The sequence below is a fragment of the Apteryx mantelli genome, chromosome 12, assembly GCF_036417845.1.
Source record: "Apteryx mantelli isolate bAptMan1 chromosome 12, bAptMan1.hap1, whole genome shotgun sequence".
Classification (NCBI taxonomy): domain Eukaryota; kingdom Metazoa; phylum Chordata; class Aves; order Apterygiformes; family Apterygidae; genus Apteryx; species Apteryx mantelli.
In genome coordinates this window covers 26379424-26402330 of record NC_089989.1, presented here as the reverse complement: position 1 = coordinate 26402330, position 22907 = coordinate 26379424, and the positions used below count along the sequence as shown (strand labels likewise).

The 22907-nt window shown below is 39.0% G+C and overlaps 1 protein-coding gene across 1 annotated transcript in view; it reads right to left on the bottom strand.

The window, feature by feature from the left end:
* The window catches only part of ITPR1 (inositol 1,4,5-trisphosphate receptor type 1), a 186447-nt gene that overhangs the window by 160703 nt on the left and 2837 nt on the right, over positions 1-22907 (bottom strand). Inside the window, exons 2-3 of the mRNA XM_067303517.1 lie at positions 11034-11141; positions 7100-7170 (exon numbers count right to left, since the gene is read on the bottom strand). Of these exons, the coding sequence (XP_067159618.1) occupies positions 7100-7170; positions 11034-11125 (163 nt within the window). The 5' untranslated portion in view covers positions 11126-11141. The remainder of the gene's footprint in view (positions 1-7099; positions 7171-11033; positions 11142-22907) is intronic.

The following is a 22907-nucleotide window of genomic DNA, read 5'->3' as shown; positions in this document are numbered from 1 at the left end:
ACCACAGCGCTCTAAGCACAGACCAGCATGCAGACTCAGCCTGGCCACTTTTCACAGCCTGTGCCTCGTACCCAGATGGACCCATCTCCTCTCCTTGTTCAGTATCTACAACTTCTTAGGCCACATTAAACAGACTAAGAAATCTGTGCCATACAGACCCTTCCCATTTTGATGTTGGTATCCCATCTCTAGGATTCAGCAAAACCATGCTAAACCATCACTTTAAAACCAATCATTACTTAGCCAATCATTTATTCGCTATTTCAACAAAGCGCATGCGCATCACTGAGTTAGAATGTGTTTAGGATGTCTTGGTGTTTCAGCACACATAGCCACCAAATGGACTGCAAACTTGTCTTGCTCAATAGGCCTATAAGGAACAATATTGCAGTAGACATGGCAAATTAAATGAAAAACAGCCCACGGACCCACTCTGCCATGACAATACTTATCTTCCTGTGTAAAAAAACAAGACAAAAACAAAAAACAAAAAAACCACACACCCTTCCCTTTGCTACATCTAATCACCACCGTCAAAGCAAAGCAAGTTACTCTTGCACATTAAAATTAAATACAGGACACAGCATCTACACAAGCAAATGTATAACCTCTGTTTTCTAGCTATGCATATTAGCAAGCCATATAAAGTAATTATCATTCATGAGGCTGGCACTATCACAAAACCCGTGGTTAAAAAATGCTTGGGAATGTGGTATTCACGATACCGCTACAAAGTCACCATGGGCAAGCAGAGAGAAAGCAGTGTGCATTGCTGACCACCTCGCTTGGCAAGAAGGAAGGAAGCCTGGGTGTGTTCGTTTAAGTGGAGCACCAACACTTGATTAGTATTCCTTTCTCTCACAGAATTTTCCAAGCTTAGGCAGACATAAAACACATTCATGTAGCCTGGAAATGCAACACTTCTGACTTGTCTGTTTTGTGAAGGATCTAAATACCACTGTAACAGTTGTCTATAACATCTGCTTGTATGTAGGATGCAGTGGGCTAAGGATTCACATTTTAGAGATACAGCGCACAGGAATTTTCGATCATATAAAGGGCACCAAATTCAAATGCATACTAGCAGTTGGAAGATTTCTCGTATAGTTCTATAAATATTTAGAATCATGCTAAAAGGATTCCGCATCAAGGCAGAGAACATGTACTTTTGATATTATAACTATATCCTTCTGCAGCATCTAAAGATTTTTTTCCCTGCAGAAAATGACCAATGATTCAAGCTTAAATAAAGAAATTATAAACACAAAATTAGACTGCATTTGTATTGTTTTCCTCTTCCATAACTCTAACCCTAAAAGCTTCTTTTGATTTTACAGTAAATTGTGACAGTAGTACCCTTTTTAAAAAGCGGCTAAGCAGCATATTTTTTTCCTATTTATGCCATTTGACTCTTAGGAAAAAACACATAAAAGATATTTAAGTAGATATTTACTGCTGTTACCCTACTTCAAACTTTGCATACTCAATGAGTGCATTTTAGTCCAATTTAGACATTTCAAAACTGAAAAGGAGTCACATTTCTACTGCAACCTATTTACTACTCTTCAAGATCACCATGCTAAGCCTTGAACTTAGCACTCAAGCACTTAAAAGCTCTGCCTTAAAAAGGAATCCTGCTATTTTGCCTGTTAATACATGGTTATCAGAATAAAATTGGGACACATTCAGACATAAGTTTAAATACTCCTAGGCAGCTTAACAATTAAGATACCCAAACATTTCACCAGCATTAGTAGTCTCATGTTTAAAGAGAAAAAGGAGCCTAAACTTGGCCATGCATCCCAGGCCTAACACTCCTCCTTTTCACACCATCATCCCAGGAATGTGCCCTCAACCCTCTGCAAAACACCAGCTCTAACTCGTTTAATATACGCAAAAAGTTATTCAGTTCAGGCTATTTCATATCAAAGTTTAAAAAGCAATCTGAACTGATGTAACCGCTTCCAGCAGAGTGGATTTGGAAAAGTATTCATAGGTGTATGGGAAAGCAATACGATTTTAGGCTACACACTTACATGAAGCTGAACAGATGATATGCAAAGGCTCATACTGCTAAAAATTCTTCTGGACAAGTACAAGGGGATGGTACTGAATTACCTTACTACCCAGAAGGTGCACTTTCATGTTCAGCTAATATTTTTCCAAAACTAACAGGCAGATGAATCTGGATATTTGTTTTGCTTTTATAATATTCTGAAGCATTTGGGAAGCAACTGCAGAGTAAGTATATTACCCTTTAAATGAAAATTCCTTTAAACTCAGTTCTAATGCTGAACTATAAACAAGGTTGCATTCTACTCTGTCTAGAAAGCTAAATAGTCTAATATGTATGCAACATATCATCTAACTCCATAGCCTGTATCAGTATGGCATACATTACATGGTTTTCTTCACATTAACCAAAGCAGTAGGGTGTAAGCTTCGGATTATTGATGACAAAGCTATGAAGAACAAAACATGCCTCAAAACATTTCCATTAAGGAGAAAGCATACTGACTTTCATCTGTGTTGAGCACAGTGTGAATTTCAGAGAAATCCATCAGAAGAATCGGTATATATATTTTAAAGCTTTTCTGTCCGGATTCAGGTCATTACTTCCATTAAACATGAACTTCTAGTTCAAAGACTCAGATCCTCAGCATTAGCCTTAACAATGCTAGCTAGGCGTGATAGAATGCTTCATGACAGCCGGACTCAGAAACAGCGTACAGTATGGATTAGGATCAAAAGAACAAACAGAATTTGAACTACTCATCTTCTGCTTCACCATGAGGGTATTTTAAGTTTAAGAGATATGGGTTCGTTCCTTGAACGCCTTGCCAAAAAAAGTGTTGCCCAGCAACTACTAAAACAATGTTCTGGGAAGGAGGTGGCTGCCGGACAAGTTAACCCAGTAAATGCCCTTTTTCCCTACGCTTCATGGAGCTATTGCAAAGCTTTTGGATCACTCACAGGCAAATCTGCATCCCAAATAAAGAAACGCAAGGAATTTCCCGAGAAGGCTGTCAGACAGACTGTTTTGGTGTAGTACTAGTTTCTTGCATTGAGCAAACACATTTGGCTTAGCGCAGTGCTACGTTCCAACACAAAATGAACACAAATAAAACCTCTACAAAAGCACATACGAACTAATAGAGCATGGATCCAGCAGCATATGCACAAAATTTGCAGCCCTGGGTTCTGCTTCAACTTTGCCACTATTGCTAAATCTTTTTTTTTTTTTTTAATTTGCAGAAGAGCTATCTGTTTCTGTGCATTTAAGTACAAATTATTTCTAATGAAACACTGTGGTGCTTTTAGCCTAGCTAGGTCAGTTACAGTTCATACTTTCCACATAAATCCATGCATATTAAAAGGATGTTCATTTATAGTCACTATTCAGATGCATACCCATACTCAAAGACAGCAATTATAGCAGCAAATCCAGCTTTATAAAATAAGTAAAATTTCTTTTTCTTGTTCAAAACAGTGCAGATAGAAAGACTGAGACAGTTCTTCGGTTTTCTTTTTTGAGACCAGTACAACTAGGATTTTTTTTCCAGGAATCTCATCTGTACACAGTATATTCAGACAAGATAAGTAAAATACTGTTTGACAAGAGTTTTCACATTAACATTTCTAAAAAGAAATACCCTAACGAACCTACTCTAAGTCTTAAAATGTTTTTCAAGACAATCTGAGAGGGCTTTTGACTTAACTGAAGCTGAAAATATGAAGTGTCAGAACAACTTATTGTACATTTTAAAAAAATAGTCATATTTAAAGTGAATCCAAAAAGCCAGAGAAAAAAAAATCCACTCAAATCTCACAGCCCATAATTACCATCCACCCTCAAATGAACTTCAAGTGCTATCTAGTTCTGACGCGGAAAGGAGAAAGGAAGAAAAGTAGAAAGATCAGCCTTCACACCTGCAAGTGATTATACCAGAATTTTAAGGAACTAAAGCTACAACAGTGTATAATATGTGAAATAACTACTGAAAAAACACACTCAGAGTAACTTGGAGCCAAGGAGCTGACTAATAACTTTCTTCAGAGTTCAGAGGAGTATTACTACTTTAACTCAGGCACTTCACTTTTTTTCATGTAATACACCCTTTTATTTTTTATTTTTTTCAATTTGTCTCATTTATATTTTTACCCCCCACTCCAAACCTTGTCTGAACTCCATCCCATCTTACTCTAAGCCTCCTGTTGCATTTTCTCCCTTCCAGTGCTCCACCACCACCAGATCATCAGTGTACTTTTTCCACAGCTTTGTCAACAAAACAAGCCCTCGTGTCCTCAAGATACCTTTGTATGTTTTCCTCCAAGCAAACTAAAAAGCTCTATCGTTCCCATCTCCAACTCTAGTCATGCCTCTGCAAATCATTCCATCCAACTCAGTTCATCCAGACTCACATCAAGACTCCCTCACTGAGTTTTCCTTCGGACAACTTTCACAAATTTCAGCTTCAAGGAGCAACTTACTAGCATATGAAGCCCCCTCCATTTAACCTACAGAGCGCTTGCTTTTCAAAGCGCACTCCTCTACCAGGCACTATTTTCACACTACTAGCAGATTATCAGAATTTAGTGATGGTATGTGCTCACTGATAACTAACAACAGTCTTCCATACAAGAGAGACTTTCTTCAGGCAGAAGAACAGTGCATGTATATCAGCACCCTGTGCACAGCAGCTCTGGTATTTCAAGGGCCTGAAGTAGAAAGAAAAAATATCACCCCATAGACCAGGGCCTTGCAGTGCCACTAGATGCAACTGATTGAGTGTAGCCTAGGCAACAAGACTTTTTAAAAGCTGAAACACCCATGGCTAAGAAAAAGCAGGATGGATTGATTTTGCCACTGGAAATTCATGCTTTAGTTTCTCCCTCAATTTTCTCAGTCATTTATGCATATCTAAGTAGCGAATCTGGCTTTCAGACATCTCCCCACCACTTTGATTAAGCATAAAAATTAGATTTACAGCTATTTTACATCTGCCCACAGAAGCTACATCTGCTCACAGAAGCAGAAAATTATATTTCTTAAAAATATTATCCAAAGTGAGAGTCTTTAGATTAGCCATGAAATCATACATGTTCAGAGTTTCTTTCAGAAGGTGACTTAAGTTTAACTGACCTGTATCTGGAAAGCTTAAAGCACGCTTCATTTGAAAGAAGATTCTCATAGATATATGAAACAGGTTATAACCTAGAGGCATTCTTCCAGTACCGTGCAAAGCTATCATAGAAGACACTGACATTTGATTAATTTTAGTCCATGATTAAGTTTGGTCCTGCCCTAGTGAGATCTTTGCACATTACTTCTCAAGTTATCAGTGCTAGCGTTTTGCATCTATTCTAAATTCGAACCAAGATCGTGCTTCTTCTGAGGCCTTTTTCAGGTCTCAACCTGCTGTGAGAACAGCTCCACACATCAAATCCTATCAGCTGCTCTGGCTAGTATGCACTATATGAAATCATTGAACAAACTTGCCCACAACTTACAGAATTCATAGGATGCTAGAACATTTCCATGTCAGTTCCTACCTCACTCTGCTAATGCACGACAGGTATCTTGTGTGACTGATCTACCGTACCTGTGACACTGCTCAAAGCAATAAAGACTAAATTTCAACTATGACAAAACTAAGTATTGGGACTCCTGAATTACATTCACTAGATGCCTATGGTTGCCTTAGATCCCAGAATTAAGGGGTACTGTTTGGTTAAATGCACACCTTCAGACGACTTTGTGTTCCATTTGCAAGGAAGGCATTTTTGCAAGGCATCATTAAAACTCCAAATAAGATTGAAGAGACTTGGATGTAGTTCCTAACTTTGCCACAGACTTCCTATGTGACACTCAATCTCTAGGTGCCTTTGGTTCATAATAAAAAGCAGAGATCTTCCATTTGCGTTGAGATAAACTTCATTATTACTTCTTCTGAACATATTTATTGTGGAAAACATTTTATCTTAGATTATGCTTACAAAGCATGTGTATAAATAGCAAACGCCTTTTAAGATTTTATGAGTTTTGCTACCATTCACCACTAAGCATAAACTTTAGTGAAGTTACTACAAAGGTTGAAAAGGTTCACACCATCCTTTCTCCACATATAAATTATAAGTAACATGAGAACTTTTACAACATCTAACCACAATGTTTTATGTCAGCCAAATGTCTCTTTGTATCTGCAGTCCCTAAACTGTGCTAGTAAGATTGCCATTTTCTTGTTCTCTCTCCCTCTGATTTTATTCCTTCAGTTGATTCTACCGTTAAGGCAGTCAAGGTCGTGTTCTAGTTCATGTAATAACAGCATTCTTTTTCTGGAGAGCTTAACATTGAATGCTAAAACTTCCCCAGGCTGCCTCTTCAATATTTGAATGATGAACTACTTAATTTTCCAGTAAAAAGGGGGACAAATCCACCAAGAACTGATGGACTATAGCAATATTTTAAACAGAGGGTTTCATGGTGTCAGACATCTTTGGCACAGCTAAAAACAAACCAGCCAAAAAAACAAAGCAGCAAAGATCCCCAGTAATATAAGACAACACACGATTTTAAGGGGCAATCACCTGCAATTCTGATCAAATCTGAATAGATTACGGTAACTCTGAGCTTCCAGGAAAGCCAAGGCATAACTATAGAAACGAGTTTCATCCAGCAAAAACAGATGAGACAAACAGATGCTGCCACACTGATGAGAACAGCAATAAAAGGTAGATCAAGTTTTAAGAACATTTGGGCTGAGCTACCTTTTGGGCAGAAGAGGCAGTCAAGGGGTGAACCTTCCAGGGACATTGTGTTTCCACAGAGCTGAAAGCCAGCCTCAGTTAGCAACCCCACCTTCACCCTCCTCACAAAGTATACTTTTAAGTCCCACAACTCAGTTCACACAGACACACATACATTTTTTCCCCACCCCTCACCTACAGACAGCATTAAGTTTAAAAGTTGCCCTTGGTGGAAGACGGTGACATACTAACATATTCTATAGAAAGCAAAGGCAAAAATAATTACATGTGACTGCACAAGATGAAGCACTTCTTCCAACCAGAAAGGTGATAAGCTGCCTAATAAACTTACCTCTGAACTTTTTGGGTGGGTTGTTAAGATCACCTGCTTCTGGCTGTACAACACATCGATCATCCACAAGGCTGCAAAGAAACCAGCAGTTGAAGTGAGGTTCTTTTCCTTTGCAAATGCTTACATCCTTGTTAGCAAAAACAAAGTGGTTTATTTGCAATGTTTTATCTGATTGGCCACTTCAGCAGAAGACATTCCCCAGATGCCAACTTATGCCAAACCTTTCTAAAAAGCATGCAGCTAATTTTTACTGTTGCCCAGAGCTATGCTCCTGGATAGGTGGGACAATAAATAAGTCATTGCTCCTATTTACTGCATCATCTTTATGTCCCCTCCTTGAGGTGCAGACAGAACAGCCCATATTCTAGTTACGCGAGAGACAGCCTTAGAACAAATATTGCCTCTTGGACAGATTTGAATGATGTTGCAATTGTGTTTATATTAAAGGGTAGAAAACATGAAAATATGACAACTAGGCAAACCAGACACTACCCCTGTGACCCCTCAAGTATCAAAAAAAGGCAGAAACCTCAACTGCCACAACAGAAATTCACTCCTAAGAGAAAGGAAGGCATAAATACACCCCCCTTGCTTACCAGTCACCAACACAAGAGAAGTCAAGAGATCACACTAAACTCCTCCTGCTTTACCAGGAAGGAAGTGAATTGTACAGCTGAAGCCAAGACATTCCAATAGGGAATTCCAGGAAAGAGCTTCTCTTGTGACTACACATGGGCAAAACATCCCCAGGGTCAAGTCAAAGCCCACAGAATACAGAAAATAGCGAAGATGCACCTGTCACCACTGCTGTGCCCTTAGCACACTTTGAATCAAAGTGGAATTGCACTTTCAAACACTATTTCCAAATCATGAAAATACAACTGTAACCAAATATTTTGTAGTTCCTGATTTGATCATAAATTACTCAACTTGGCACCTTTAAACAAATCTGTCAAAGAGGCCTTCTACACAGAAGTAGAAAGTAAAACTCCAAGGTCTTAAAGAATTGAGATGTCCATTCTCATGCAGAATCAACTTGAGAGAGAGATTGAGACCTAGAATATGAGAGTTGTTCCTTGCAGAGGCTGGTTACATGCAGGGAGCATCTTGAGACAACAATTATGGAAAATCATGAAGTGCATAAAAGTTAAGTGATTCAGAGAGATTAAGTGAACTCAACAGTTCTATGCTTCTAAAATTTGCATATGCAAACATTCAGAGTAAGTTGCTTTTTCCCCATGGATTTTCCCCCTATTCACTATATATATGTGCTCCAACAAGAACGTTAATATTAATATTTGAGCTGACTGAAACACCTACTTCCAGTGAACAAAGGGCCAAAAAAATGTTAAAAGTCAAATGGATTACTCTGATAATCCCCCAGATAGTTAATCTCAGTGCAATATATCCCTCTCATCCTGAGATTAAAGTGGAAATAAAGAGGAACTTCCAAAATTACTAAGAAAATAATTTTATGGGGTGTGAAACACAAAAGAGGATATATTATACACCAGTAATCATAACAATTACTGAGCACTGAGTTTGGGAAACCGCAAGAGTGAAGTTCCAATTAAGCAAGAGTCTTGTCATAGGAATATCAAATAGGAATATTCTTCAAAGATAGAGTTACTTGGTTAGAACTACATTAGAATGTATAGTGGTGTCTGTTTCTCAACCTTCATTAACCATATGAACAAGCCATTACACACTGTTATGACATAAGACTGTCAAAACTCCACATGGTCTAGAGTACAATTACACTGAATCTTTCCTTTGCTTCTTTAATTTTCTCCAGGACAAAAACTAAATTAAATATGGGACAAAACTAATTTGATTATGAAGGCTTATTAAGATGATAATGCATTTCATGTTTCACATAGCAGTTGGGATTTCTGGCTTAAATCAGGCTCAAAAGAGGTGTGGCCATTATATAACACAGTTACCTTAAAACAGTACTAACCAAATCAAAGAGGATACTTATAACACTGAGGGATATTCAGACCTGCCATCAGAACATCTGATAAAGCCTAAAAAAAAGTACGTGCCTTAAAAAAAAGTATGTAAAAAAAAAACATACTGTAGGGCCTACAATGTCTAAAAGGACTACCCATGGTGAAAAATATCTGCTCAGCAATGCCATCAAAAGCCACAGCCACTGCATACTGTTCATCATGCACTGTATGGGATTAAACACAACATAACAACTTTCTACTTATTCTGGAATTATTTACTGCCAAACTTGCTTCAATACTAGGAAGAAAAAAAAATAGCCAAATATATATTGTTCAATTCGTTTTGCCAGTTTTCAGCAGATAGTATTTGGCCATTTACACAGCTGATCGAATACTGCAGAGCGTACATGTCATATTTGACAGGTACCTGGGAAATTTGTCAAATACATTCGCCAAATACTATTCGACCAACCCTACTTACTACATCCCTTGCTTTTATCATACCTTCTTTCCCTTCTGGCAGCATCCCATATTTTCTTCTCTTTCCTATAATAGATCATGGTGCATCTTCAGTGTCTGCTTCCTCCTCTGCCCCCTTATTTTCCAGAATCCTAATAGCTAGAGGACTAAACCTACAAGTTAGTTTGGAGTCACTCAGATGAGATTTCAGCCCATTGTTTCCTAATGAGAGACTTACCAGGATGCTGTCTCTGTACCCTGCTTGGGAGCTCCATTTATCAGATGCAGCTTGACAGTAGGCATCAAAAAAATTTGCTGTCACTGTCCCCACCCCGAGGCCCTTATGGCTACTGGAAATGAGAAAGAGCATGTTGTGTGTGCCCACTCACGATACCATCAAGCTTCCCGGTTGCTTCTTTACTATCCATTCAGGATTGAAGTACCACAGCAATGTGGCATACTATTTCCCTCCCTCTAATTTCTCACTGCTTTGAAAGAAGGTGGCAGATGTGCTCTTTTAGCTGCTCATCCAGCCCCCTGGTAAGGTCTGCCAAAGCAGCACACAGCTCCACTGCCAGCTTCTGATGTTCTGCGAGATTTCTCCTAAACAGCAGTTGAGCCAAATAAAACACACCCTGTCACTTGTCGAAGTTTCAGTTCCACTGTATGTCAATCGCATGGCTTTTCTCTGCAAAATCTTTCTTGCCCTAGGTAAATGGCTACTTTCTTGTTTAATAAAGTGGCATACACTTCTTACTGGTTAGAGGTACTCTCCGATAGAGTACCTAAGGGTTCACAGGAGAAAGCGCAAAGGAGGTCTATGAGGAAGCACAAGAGGTGACAGAGTAGGCAAGGCATGGCTCTCATTGCAGTTCTGGGGGATGTTGGCCCTTGGCAAAGCCAAAGATTCAAAACGTGTTCTCCTTTGACTGGAGGAGTACAATTTTGTTTGTATGAGAAACCTCAAATACTGTAAGAAAAGACAAAACCAGTCATAGTGGTAAGTTAGTGGTGTATAAATGGTTTGGCTCAGGGCTTTCCTTTATTTACTTTTTTTCCCTCCCCCCCCCTTTTTTTTTTAAACTACTTGCATCGCCTATGCTACATTCTTTTTTCCAGTCAGACTGCACTGTGGGGCCTATTCATTCCTGACTGGGGAGAGAGGAAGAGGGGATGGGGAGGGACAGGACGGGACACACGGATGGACATGGGACAGACAACATGAAAAATCATTTTCTTGCATTCATTCCCTCTACTCATTGCTTAGACTTGGCAAGCTTCTTCCTCCCCACCAAACACATTAAAACTGAATGATAGCCATTAATATCCTCTCCAGCTTCCCAACATTTAATTTTCCATCTGCTATATTAGCTTCATGCCATTTTTAAATTTAGGGCCAAATCTGTACAGAAGGCTACCTTGCTTTACCCAGTGTTTCCTGGGAGTCAGGCTCAGGATAGCTAGTTGACCTCTGTCAGTCCTTCATATGGATGTTTTTAGTATAAGAGAACAGTTGTTCTTACCCCAAAGTGCTAATAAATCCATTTGTTGAGCCCTCTGCATAGAGAGAACAAATATCTCCAATATGAAGGAAGCTCGACATCTTGTCAGTCATCTCTGGCTTACTGCCCCTAGAAGAATAAAATGGAACATTACTATTTGTTAGGCAGAATGATTTCTTGACATAAGCTACTTGAAGGTTACAACAACAATAGGACCCTTCACTTTTATTTGTTTGCTTTTATTTAGTTGAAAGTCTGAACAAGTCCTTGCAGTGGAATTTCAGGTATCAAAGAACATGCAGCATGTCAAAATACTTGCTTAGAAAAATAAACTAGGTAAAAACAACAAGCTATTGGCATCTCATTCAATGTAGGATTGTTTTAGTAGTAGCTGTATTTATCCCACAGATGCTCAGGGACATTTCCATATCAGGCATACTGACCCCATTCATCCCATGGTGAGACAGGGAAAGGGGGAAGAAGAGTGGGCTGCCTCAGTTTAAGACGTATTATTTACACTACCAAAATCACCATGTATTCCTCTGCCTAACCGGTTTTGTCAGAATCAAAGCCTGTAGGTTCAAACATATTTTAAAGGTCCTCTGGAGTGCTGGCACACCTCAACACTGAAACGGTGCTCTAGAGAATTTTAATGTAAAATGTTGACACGATTCATAATAGCATGTCAGCTACATCACCATCGGGGTAGCCACATTCTTACAGCTGCAGTTTTAAAGGCGGCATTATGTGAAAAGACACTGAATATACCCAACAACAGATTTTCCATGCAAAAATGTAAAGATTAAGATTTTTCAAAGTCAAATACTTTAAAGTATACGTCAAGAAGCCAAATCCCTATGAGACTAGGAACATTTCAACCCTGTTTTCAAAAAGAATGCCCAGATGTAACACTGAGGAGACAGCCACTTAGTATGGTCAACTTTCACAGTATTAAGAACTATCATTATTTTCTTTAAAGCCCCAAATCCTGGGCTGAATGATTCAAGACTTACCTGTCATTCAAATAAATGTGAAAAGCAAGTTTCTATCTGTCATAGCAACAAAGAAAGAGACAAACATGATCCCTAATAAAAAGGAGCCCAACTGAACAGCTTTTAAAAGACCTCTTTTCAAAAGCCATTTACTGGCTTCTTGCAGATCCTCCTAAGCCATGCTTTTTGATCGCTGGGTTCAAAATGCTGAAATAGCTTTCTATACGCTAGGTTTCAAACAGCAGGCAGTAACACAGCTCTTCCAAGCTGCTCATTCTCAGCATCTGATGATATACTCTGAATGCTGCCCAAGATCAAACCCTCAGATTTAAGGGAATGTAGTTGAAAATGCTTTCACCCTCCCTGACATCTAGCATGACACACCAAAATCAACTTTAAATGGTCTGCCATCAGGAGAACTAAGCAGCAGGAAATTATGCTTATTACAGAGCACAGCCCTGACATTGTACATGGGCTAAATATTCCCTTTCACTGAACATTATCTTGTTTACCAAAAGTGTAAGGATCAAGTTTATTAAGCAACGCTGCGGCTCACCAAGGACAGATTCCTGGAGATTTAAAAGTTGATGCTGATAACACAGTGCAGATAGAGTGCAAGCAAAAGACAGGGGCTGCGCTTTTCCTCTGAAAAGCTGCAGACAGCTATCCTTCTTCACTTCCCCCCTGCCCCACAATAATAATGTCAAAGCACATTACAGACATGATTCTCATACCTGGAAGTCCCTTTGTTATTTGTACAGTTAAAATCAAAGTCAAGAAAAACAAAAGATAACAGGCCAAGTTCATGAGCAGGGTAAGAAGTCTCTACTCCTCTGAAGTCAAATCTGTGTGCGTACAGAAGCAAGCATTTGGCCTCAGGGTCCCTATTTAATGCCAAATCCTTCAGCCATTGCATATGTCACACAGTCCATTCCCATTCTCTCGATAACTGGACAGCATATCATCACCACCTATTTTAAACTAAATGCCAAAAACATACAAAAATACACAGAATGACTGAATTAGTATCACTAGAAATACAGTTTTCCTCATTTCCTGACTTGGATTTTAACCATGTACTTCATGCCAAAAGTTTTCAGGACTTCACAATTAAAACTGAGACCTAAATTCATATAGCCCAAAGCAAAAGTATCTGAAGTCAAAAGAAACAGACACTTCTGGAAGAAACTAACCACCCGTCTTACTCTTACATTTAGGCTGATTTTAAATACTTTTGAACTTTTGGCCTGTGGAGTGCTGTAACATGATTACACACACACAAAATATTTTTAGCTCTAAACTATTCCTTTTTACAATTGCATATAAGGTATCCCCTTCGTTGGGGAGGGGGAGTACTTTATTGGACTATGTCGTTTTACTTTAGAAGAGACAGATGTTCACCACAGCTGTTCCCAAGAGAATGCGAAGGTCAAAATTATTGACTTCCATTAGGGAAGAGAAGAATTTTTTCTTGGCAAAAAACCTAAAACTCCAGACCATTGACCAAAAGCAGGCCTAAGGATGGACAATCAAATGTCTGCATCATATTAATTATTTTGTGTGACAATACAGAATCTTTTTTTAGTATTTTCTTTACTGAGAAAGTTCAAGACATACAATGCGCTGTATACCATGATATTCCAACACACAAAATAGACACATTTGCAATCTATTGACATTTCTATCAGTAAAATGTTTAGCAATTTCAACTATAACCATTATTTCTCCTTATAGATAATGGAAAGGTATTTTTAACCCTCAAAGTAGTTCAGGTACACTATACAATTTGAATTTCATTATCTACTTGTTCACTAGATTCTTTTTAAATTTTTCCATGCCAGCTAATAATCCATCATTACAGAGTCAAATTCTACTTCTGTTTAGCTCAGTGGTGCAAACTGCCTGCATCACCGCAGGGAGAATATGGGAATTGTAGCAGAACTTCACCAGCAAACATGCTCCAGGCAAGGCACCCTGACCTCTCATATTCCCAAACATACAAACCATGCTCATCAGGCTTGTTGCTGACCATCAACTCTGTTACTCTGTTGGAGTCAAGACCTACACAGGGTTGACCTGACTACTATAATCTTATTTTCTATGGCTTTCCTGAGGCATGCAGTATTTAGTGGGTAACTGCTCTTCCCACCCCAACCTCATATTCTTTTCTGAATACTATTTAAACACTGATCAGCATGATGTTATCTCCAGTGAAGCATGAGATATTCACATGGACCTTGCCTCCATCGCTCTAATGAAACACATTGCCAATTCCAAGTAGGACGAGCCCCTTAGTAAAATACCTATTTATTCTGGTCATCATAAGGCTTGCCCCTACTTAAAAACTGATGAGACTGTGCCTATCTACATCTATTACACGCTTTTATAACTAAATACCAAAAGTCAATCCATTTGACATTTATGTTTAAACATACTGCTTCTGAGGTTGGACAGTGCTCAGGAACATGCTGAACTGGCAGATGGAGTGAGGGACTAAATGACCCAACAAGCCTCCTCATATATAAGGTTTGCTAATTCAGCTTACTTCAAAGCTGCTTTGATACCATCATCAAAAAGGGGTTTATGACATCTAACAAAATTAGTCTACCGATTAGTGTTTAATGCAAATAATCAATTAAGTGATCAACTACTGCAAAGGGATCATTTTATACCTTTGACTAGGAGGCACAACTGGGATATTTGAGAAAAATAAAAATCCCAAGTTTTTCAAGATCAATGTATCCAGGTGCCCAGTTTGAAAATCCTTTCAAAAATGTGACTGCCAATTTCTGAAGACTATGCTAATCCACACAAAGTCAGACTTCTTGGCATCTCAGTTTGAGAACCCTGAAGTTAAGATATAAAAACAAACGAACAAAAGTCAACCTTGGCACTTTTATCCCAAGTTCACAGCACAGGTGGGCCGCACAGACTTAAGAGAACAGATTCCCTCCTGAACATCAGAGTCAAGAGTCAATGCACATTCCCTTGTCAGGAAGGATGTGCTTCCTTCCCCCTGCCCCATGTCTATGGAACACTGAAGATGACTACTAGAAAACACTTGGAAGAGAAGGGAAGGAGGATTCTTACATATGCCATCAATACCTGGCTTTTATGGTTAAAAGCATAATCACTCTGCTCAAAAAACAATTATGCCCAACAGAAATACAACCATTACTCTGCAATTTATACATTTTAGATACAGCAGTACCAAGAGCAATTAATCCTAGAGGGGGAAAACCCTAAGAGCGTTTCCAGCTACTCCCAAGCAGAACCAGAGTTCTAACGGCATTCCCACACTCTCACAGAAGAGCAAACTTCTGCAAGAAACCCATCATATTCCAGTTACACCACAGCAGTCTCCTGGCCACGAAACAGAGTAGTCCTCTTCCACTGAAATACTGTGGGGCAGGGATGGGGCAGGGGATTTTTTCTAGGTAAAACAACTTGAAAGATTGAAGATAAAGGCATACTCTAACAGAAAAACGGTAGCAGTATGGCAATACTACAAAGCATATGAATGTAGAAACAGTGAATCAGGTTTCTCCAAATTTGCATTACAAGCTTTAGCTCAGCTGGCCGGAAAGTCCACAGAAACAACACAAGAATTTAAAAAAATAACAATGTTCTCTTCCCACTAAGCTGAAGAATCTAATTTCAACAGACATTTCATTTCTCATCTTAGAAATTGGTAAACGTTAACTAGAAGTGGACTGTATATTGAGAAATGGACTGTATTTATCCACAGACATAGAAAAATGCCTGAAAGATGAACACTTCCTACATTATGTTTTCAAGCCTTGGCAGCTTGAATTCTTCTACACTGGTGATGACTTCATTGTCTATATTATCAATATAAATGTGTGTCTTTAAATATGTTTTATATACAATTTCTCCATACAGGAAGATAAAATTAAGTCTCTTTTAAGAAACTACCCAAAAAATAAATACAGAAACCTGCCTAAGCTTCATGAGAATTGCAAGGTACTGCTTTACAAGTGATTTTGCCAAGCTATAGCATTGCTCTACAGGACTGGACTTGAACATGGATTAATACACTGACTGGATTTAGCTAATGCAAATAAAACTTCCCATTCACATCTTGAAATTTTATTACTTGCCTACCCTACCACTCTGTAGTGCTTTGGTGAACACAAATTGCTATCGTAAGACCTAGAAATTGGTCTTCTGACTGAACAGGAAGTACAGTAGTTATTGTGGGTTTTTGTTTGTTTTTCCAAAAAACAGATTACCTTGTATTTCCCCCAAACAAGATGCATTTCATACAGTTTATATAGAAAGCTAGTGAAAAGAGCCAATCTTGAGACGCAAAAATAAGCACTTGGTTTGTACAAAGCCTTTCAACACAATCACTGTCATTCCCCTCTGATTAAAAGGTGATATCCAGCAGACCCTCCCTTGCAAGTTTTTCCATTGGCTTTAGGGAAGATTCAGACGACTCAATCATATTATAGGGCACAAGTAGATCATATGCTTAGCCTGATGACCTTGAGTAAACCGGTAAAAATTGATATAGTCACTCAGATTCAACTCAGATATTTCAACCATTTTTTCATGAAAACACATTTCATAGTGGTAATTAAGGCAGAATTATCAATAAAGATAGTTAGAAATCAAAACGACTGTTAATATCAAATACCTTAATGAGACATTTGCTTTTTGAAGATCTCAGAATAGGAAATGCATCTGATTTGTAAACATTTTATACTAATTTCTTCCATCGCTCATTTAGTTCTTGATTGACAAATAGAAAAAAAGGCTTCAGAGCAACACAGAGTTTGCTTTCCTTGAATAACAAAGCCAAGGCCCCCTTTTGAAGTTCCTCCTTACCAGGACAGTATGTAACAAGATTTTTGCAGCATTCCTCATCTCAAGCAATCTAATGCTGAAAGGCTCTTCAAAGAGTTTTCAGCTATTATGCCAATAACATGTCTCACGTGTTTGCTGCATGTGGGATTTTAATACTTTAACCTATGACTGGATATCCTATTTGTAAAATAAATGGGATCAAATAAGTCTTAGTGCTGATGGTTTGATTTCTAGCAACCGGGATGCAAATGACTTAATCTTTTTAAGATGGTTCTAATGATGTTTGTTTTGAGCAAAAAAGCTCCTTGCTGTGCCCTGTAGTTCCATGATGTATTCAGTTCACCATTAACATATTTTAACTGCGGTTTATTGCTCAATTAGACTAGCAATTTTGTATGTATTGTTTTAGAAATTGGGGCAGCACTTTATCAAAGTCTTTTTCACTATTTGGATTATTTAGGTAAGACTAGAATCTCAAACTGTACTTAACTACTTAGAAAAAACTACAGATAGGAAAGACTACAGCAAAAGCTTATTTTTGTTTCAGTTTTTAAAAGAAAAAAGATCGAATTCTTAACAGTGGAGAGAGATGGAAAAGCCAACATAAAGAACTGCTGTGGCATCAGCCATTGCCATGCATATGGTGAAGCATCCATAAATTAACAGATATCACTAACATTACAACAAGACTATCAATTGAGAACCCACAGAGGCAGATAAGTCAAAGTGTTCAAAGCAAATGAGATCGGGTCCTTAATATTTCTGGTTTAGGCCTAGCATGCTGACATTTCTTAAATGTGTCCAAACACCGATTCTCTAGATTTTGGCGACAGTCAGGTGCTTAAACACTTTGGTAAATGCAAACTTCATAACAAGATTACCTGATCAAAAATTTGGCTTTATAGGCTTGATCCAAAGTTTCTCTTAACTAAGATTTTTCTAATAATTTCAATGCTTTTTTGGATAGGACCCTAGCATTCTGTATCTATTTTTACAGATTCAGCTAACTTTCTAAAACCAAAAAACTGTTTCCCATCCTTATTTGAAAAGATAGAAGGTTACCTCCCTAAGGGCCATGAGAAAAAAATCATAAGAATTTCATTAAGACAGCCAAAGAAAGGAGTTCATTCATCTAGTGGATAATCTCTCTTCTGCGGCTGCAGGAGGAAACACTGTCATTTTCAAAGCTTCTGACTTTGCAGATCTAGAGGGGGCCCTTTGCACACATGCACACAACATGGAAAGACAAACACAACAGAGTTTGGGCGACAGAGCAAAAAGGCAGTTGGCTCCTGACAACCATGATAAGCACCATACACCAAGCAGGATACCCCAGGAAGTTCATTAACTCCTTAGTTGAGCACTAGGTCAACAGTAGAGTGAAATTCAGAAGCTTTTCAGACACCAACACTGTTCACAGCATGCGGAAAATGACAACAGCACAGGGAATCACAGCTACACCGTCTCTAACATTAGATTTCTTTCCCTGCTCGCCCTCGCACGCTTTCAGTGGGAAGTAGCTCAGGAATCATGTTAAGTATTGACAGGGTTATGTACTGCTAATTACATGCACATGTAGTTATATTTTGGAGATTACACATTTAAAAAGATATCAACATGGTATGTTTATCTACTACATGATCTTGTTTTCCACTTACTGCAACCTTTCATGTCCAGGAGCCTGCTATCTGCAGACAAATTGTCATTTGATGAACTGGTAGATTAAAGAGGAGAAATGCACTTTCTCAGAGAAAGCATTTTTCTTCCTAATACTTACAATGCAGCAGATTTTCCTACAGTTTGCAGTCTAAATAGACAAGATGGAGAATGTGAAAAGGGGGAAGGAGGATGCAGCACAGTACTATGACTTTCTCAAGGTCATACAGTAGGTTAGACTCAGAGCCTGGATTAGGATCCAGGTCTCCTGAAACCCCATCCGCCAGTCCATACTGCCTCTCCTCTCTCAGGAGAAAGTTCAGCCCAATTGTACTTCTATTCAAGCATATGTTTCCTCCTTGTCTTGAAGGAAGTTAGAGGAGGTATGTAAATCATACAGCAAGATGGTGGCTAAGTTAATTAAATTCTATCCCTACTGCTTGCCACTCCACAAAAACACTTTTTTTTTTTTATAGTTACCTTACAAATGATGAAGTTATTCAGAAGTGACTAATAGATGCAATGGAAGTCAGTAAAAAAATAAAGGGGGGGGGGAAGACATAAAAGCACTCATTTTGTTAACTTACACCTGAATAAATACTTAATACAGATAAGCAAACATCTGTGACATCCTTTTCTCCTCAGAAAGGATGCATGCATTTCTTGATTTGTCCAGTGCAACCAGACAAGATAACAGCCATGCTATAGTTACAGAAAGTTAGGGTTGAAAAGGAAAACACTCATAACTGCACTAAGCAGAAATTATACTTTGACAAACCTATCTTATACAGCAGCCATTTCATTGATACAAAAAATGCAACTAACAGATCCCCACTGACACACATTTAAAGAAAGCTGAAAAAAGAAAAACTATTAGGGGCACGCTGTCAGGGGAAAAAAAAGATCATTTTTAAAGTTTCAGACCAAGTATGACCTGACAGCAAATTTTTAATTTCATTAAAAGCAAGAAGTTGATACTTACTGTCTCTAACCCTGAAGGGAGAAAGCAGCTTAGACGTCAGCCTCTGGATGAGGCCCCTACAAGCACACAGTGTTTTCCAGAATATTTCTATTAGAAGGAGAGAGCAGGAACATGCCAAAAGAACCAGGGCAGCCAATGTCATGGGGAAAGAGAGCAAGCTTGGTTTATAACATCTACTGGAGTTTGGCCAAAGAAGAAAAGTGGTCAGGGAAGAAGAATGTACAGAACAGTTCCAATTTCATTTTGCGTGGCCATATATCTACTGAGGCTTCACCACAGAACGGGCCATCTCCTACAGCCCCTTTTGTCAAGTATGAGCCCCCCTGCTACCTTACAAGATGCAAGCTCTTTGGCAAATGCAACACTCCCTAAATTTACCAAAGTATTTTCCTTTTGTCAGCCTCACTAACCCTTACCCTCCTACTTCTGCTCATCTCCCTCGGATTCTACTTGCCCAATACTTTCATCCTTCCCATGTCCTACACTCCCCATTTCTTCCTTTGCCAATACTTCACCTTGGTGGGGGTTCTCTGGCCTCCATGGCAGTGCTTGAGCCTTGTGCTGAGACTGGACTCTGCTCAATGGCTCCTGGTAGCTTCGGGTCCCTGCCAGCAATAAAATTAATGCTCTTCTCCTACTAGCAGGTCTCTTCTATTGAAGGCTTGCAAGTCTTCTCTTGCCTTGCAGTTACAGCAACCCTTACAAGGGTAAGCTCACTGGTCTTCCTTCCTAGATACCTCAGCAGGCATCTGGGTCTGCAGTGAAAAACCTAAATGCCTGTGAGAGGCAGCCAAAGAGGAGGAGCCACTACCACCACATGATTAGCACATGTGGAGAACCACTGGTGGCCAGGGGACCTACTTTGAGCCCTACTGATCTAAAAAAAGCCCAATCAGTTGGGCTCCTTTACAGATGAAGGCTCCAGGTTCCAGGTTGACTTGTACATGTTGGTCCCACAAAAGTCATTTTCTAGAATGCAAACATAAGTCATTCTTCTGAAGCAAAGGTTCAAAATACTGCACCAGCTTAGCCCATAAAGAGCATTAGCAACTGAATCTGCTTAACCCTTACATACAGAGGAGTGACCAAGGACTGTTGAGTTATCTTAATCATAAGATGAGTAAGTTTTCAATTAACCCTTTAGATCAAGGATAATTAGCCAACTCCGAAAGGGTTAGGCATCTGCTTTCATGTCCATGCATCTCCTGTTGGAATGGGAGAGAAGGGACATAGCTGGACTTCATGCTCATGCAATCAGTGCTTTTTTCCTCAGAACTTCTTGGCAAATTTCTGAAATTCTGAAGAATAAGATAGGGTACAAAAGAATTTCTTCTGCAAAATTTTCATACTAAACTGCTACTAAAAGAACTCCCAGAACAAAAAAAAAAGAAAAAGAAAAAAAAGCTAGTCTTCTGGCAGCAGCCATTTTTTGGCCTACTGTGGTCAGACACACTTCTTATACATATATGCACAGAGATGACTGTTTTCTGACTCCAGACATCTTGCACAAGACAGGGACGATGAAGGAAAGAACTGTTTATGTATACATTATTACATCTGGATTCAGTATGCAGACTTTTTTCCCTATAACTTAGCATCAGATTACTCCAAAAGAAGAAATATCATCTAATCCAGAAAGTTGTTTCATTTGGCCCTCAGTCTTCTAGGAGATATTTACTATTCTTTGATACTCTGTTCAGCAGAATGATCAATGAGGTATAAACACTAAGCCTTCTGCAATGCTCCTTATATTAGCATTTGGCATACAAGGATGTAGTTTTATCTCTGAAAGCTGTAAATCAGCAAAATAACCTGCAGTTCCAAGCACATTGCTAATTTTTCTCTCTAGAGCAGTTGACATGCCCAGATCTGAACTGACATTTTATTCTCAATACAACAGTGTGAGGAAAGAAAAATAAGTTCTGATGTAAGTTTTGATAGGCTTAACCAAAACCACAGCTATGAAAATGAAACTTTTCTGAATTGGAATCCACAGCTGAATTTTGCAGCTTTCCTCCAGTTTGAATTACAGTTCCTGTAGTTTTCATCTTACCTTAATTTTTCCCTAAGGAATTTAGTCCATTTAAACATAACAGCATAGAAGACTAGGAACTGTAATTTCTCAACAGGTACAGAACAAGCAAGAAAAACATACTTCCTGTTGCTGCCTCTGCCAGTCTAATGGGTAGCTGCAGCACCCTGAAGATAGCTCCAACACCATACACCCAGTTATAGTTCAACATCTGCGCCAAGACTGAGAACCAGGCAATAATTGCTGTAGTGCTTTTGTAGTGTCCATTGGGAACAGAAACAAGAATGGAATAACGCACCAGATCAAAGCTCGCTTTGTCTGGCATCCTGCCTCCTACAGCAGCCAGTATGAGACGCATAATGGCAGAGCACAGGAATCAGCATAAAAAGCCGAGGGAAGGGTCCCACTATAATCTCCTTTGATAAAACACCCATTTTGAATAACTATGGACAAAGGTAGATAGGATCTGACCTAGCAGTCCATGTACCATCCACTGACTTTTCAGGTCTTCTGTTTCATAGCACCCAGTAAATCAGTATCTGTGTGTACCTACACTATAGCACAGGCTGCTATACAAAACTGCTCAAGGGTTTTTAATCCACCTTCTGTACTATTACACAAAAAAGGCAGAAAAATGCTTCAGGCTACTGAGGCAATAGGAACTAGTGAATGTGCTATCTCAGCAGCAGAAGCAATTGATATGAACATTCTGCAAGGAAGATTTTCTGAAAACCAGTTTAATACCATGGTCACACTGTGAGAGAAATGTTACATTTCTGTAACTTTCCACCAGCACACCATTTTCTACCTCTAACCCCCTCTGATCTCTATAAGCTTCTTTGGTGAGGCTGTCTTCCCTCACTCACCCGCAGAAAAGCAAGCAGCTAGTCTATCAGATATTAAAGAACCACTACCTTCATTCCACCTCCCACTGGATCTTGAGATTCCTTCCGCCTTAAAGCATAATCCCATCTTATATTTATGGGATAATAATGTCTCAAAGATTCCCAGTATGCTTTGCAACTTGACATATCAAACATTCCTATGGAGTACACAACGCACTCAAGAATTACCATGCACAGTATCACTGGGGAATAGCATGGTTGACCAAACAACCAGAATGGACTATGCCTGCTCATGTGGCTGCTTCATTTAAAGGACAGCACTTGACAGGGCTCGAGATATCTAAGTCCTGTTTTAAGCCTGCTTTATAGCACTGAAAAAGAAGCTTCACCTCAGTATCGTTCATCTTGGCAATTTATCAGAAGAGAGACTTGCTCATGTTACAGGAAGCAGTTGAAAAGAATTCCTGCCTCCATCATGGACTTTTAGATCTACTCTAGATCACATAGGTTGGAATTTGATCAGGAACCTGGACTAGTACCTTTCCTCTCACACACACA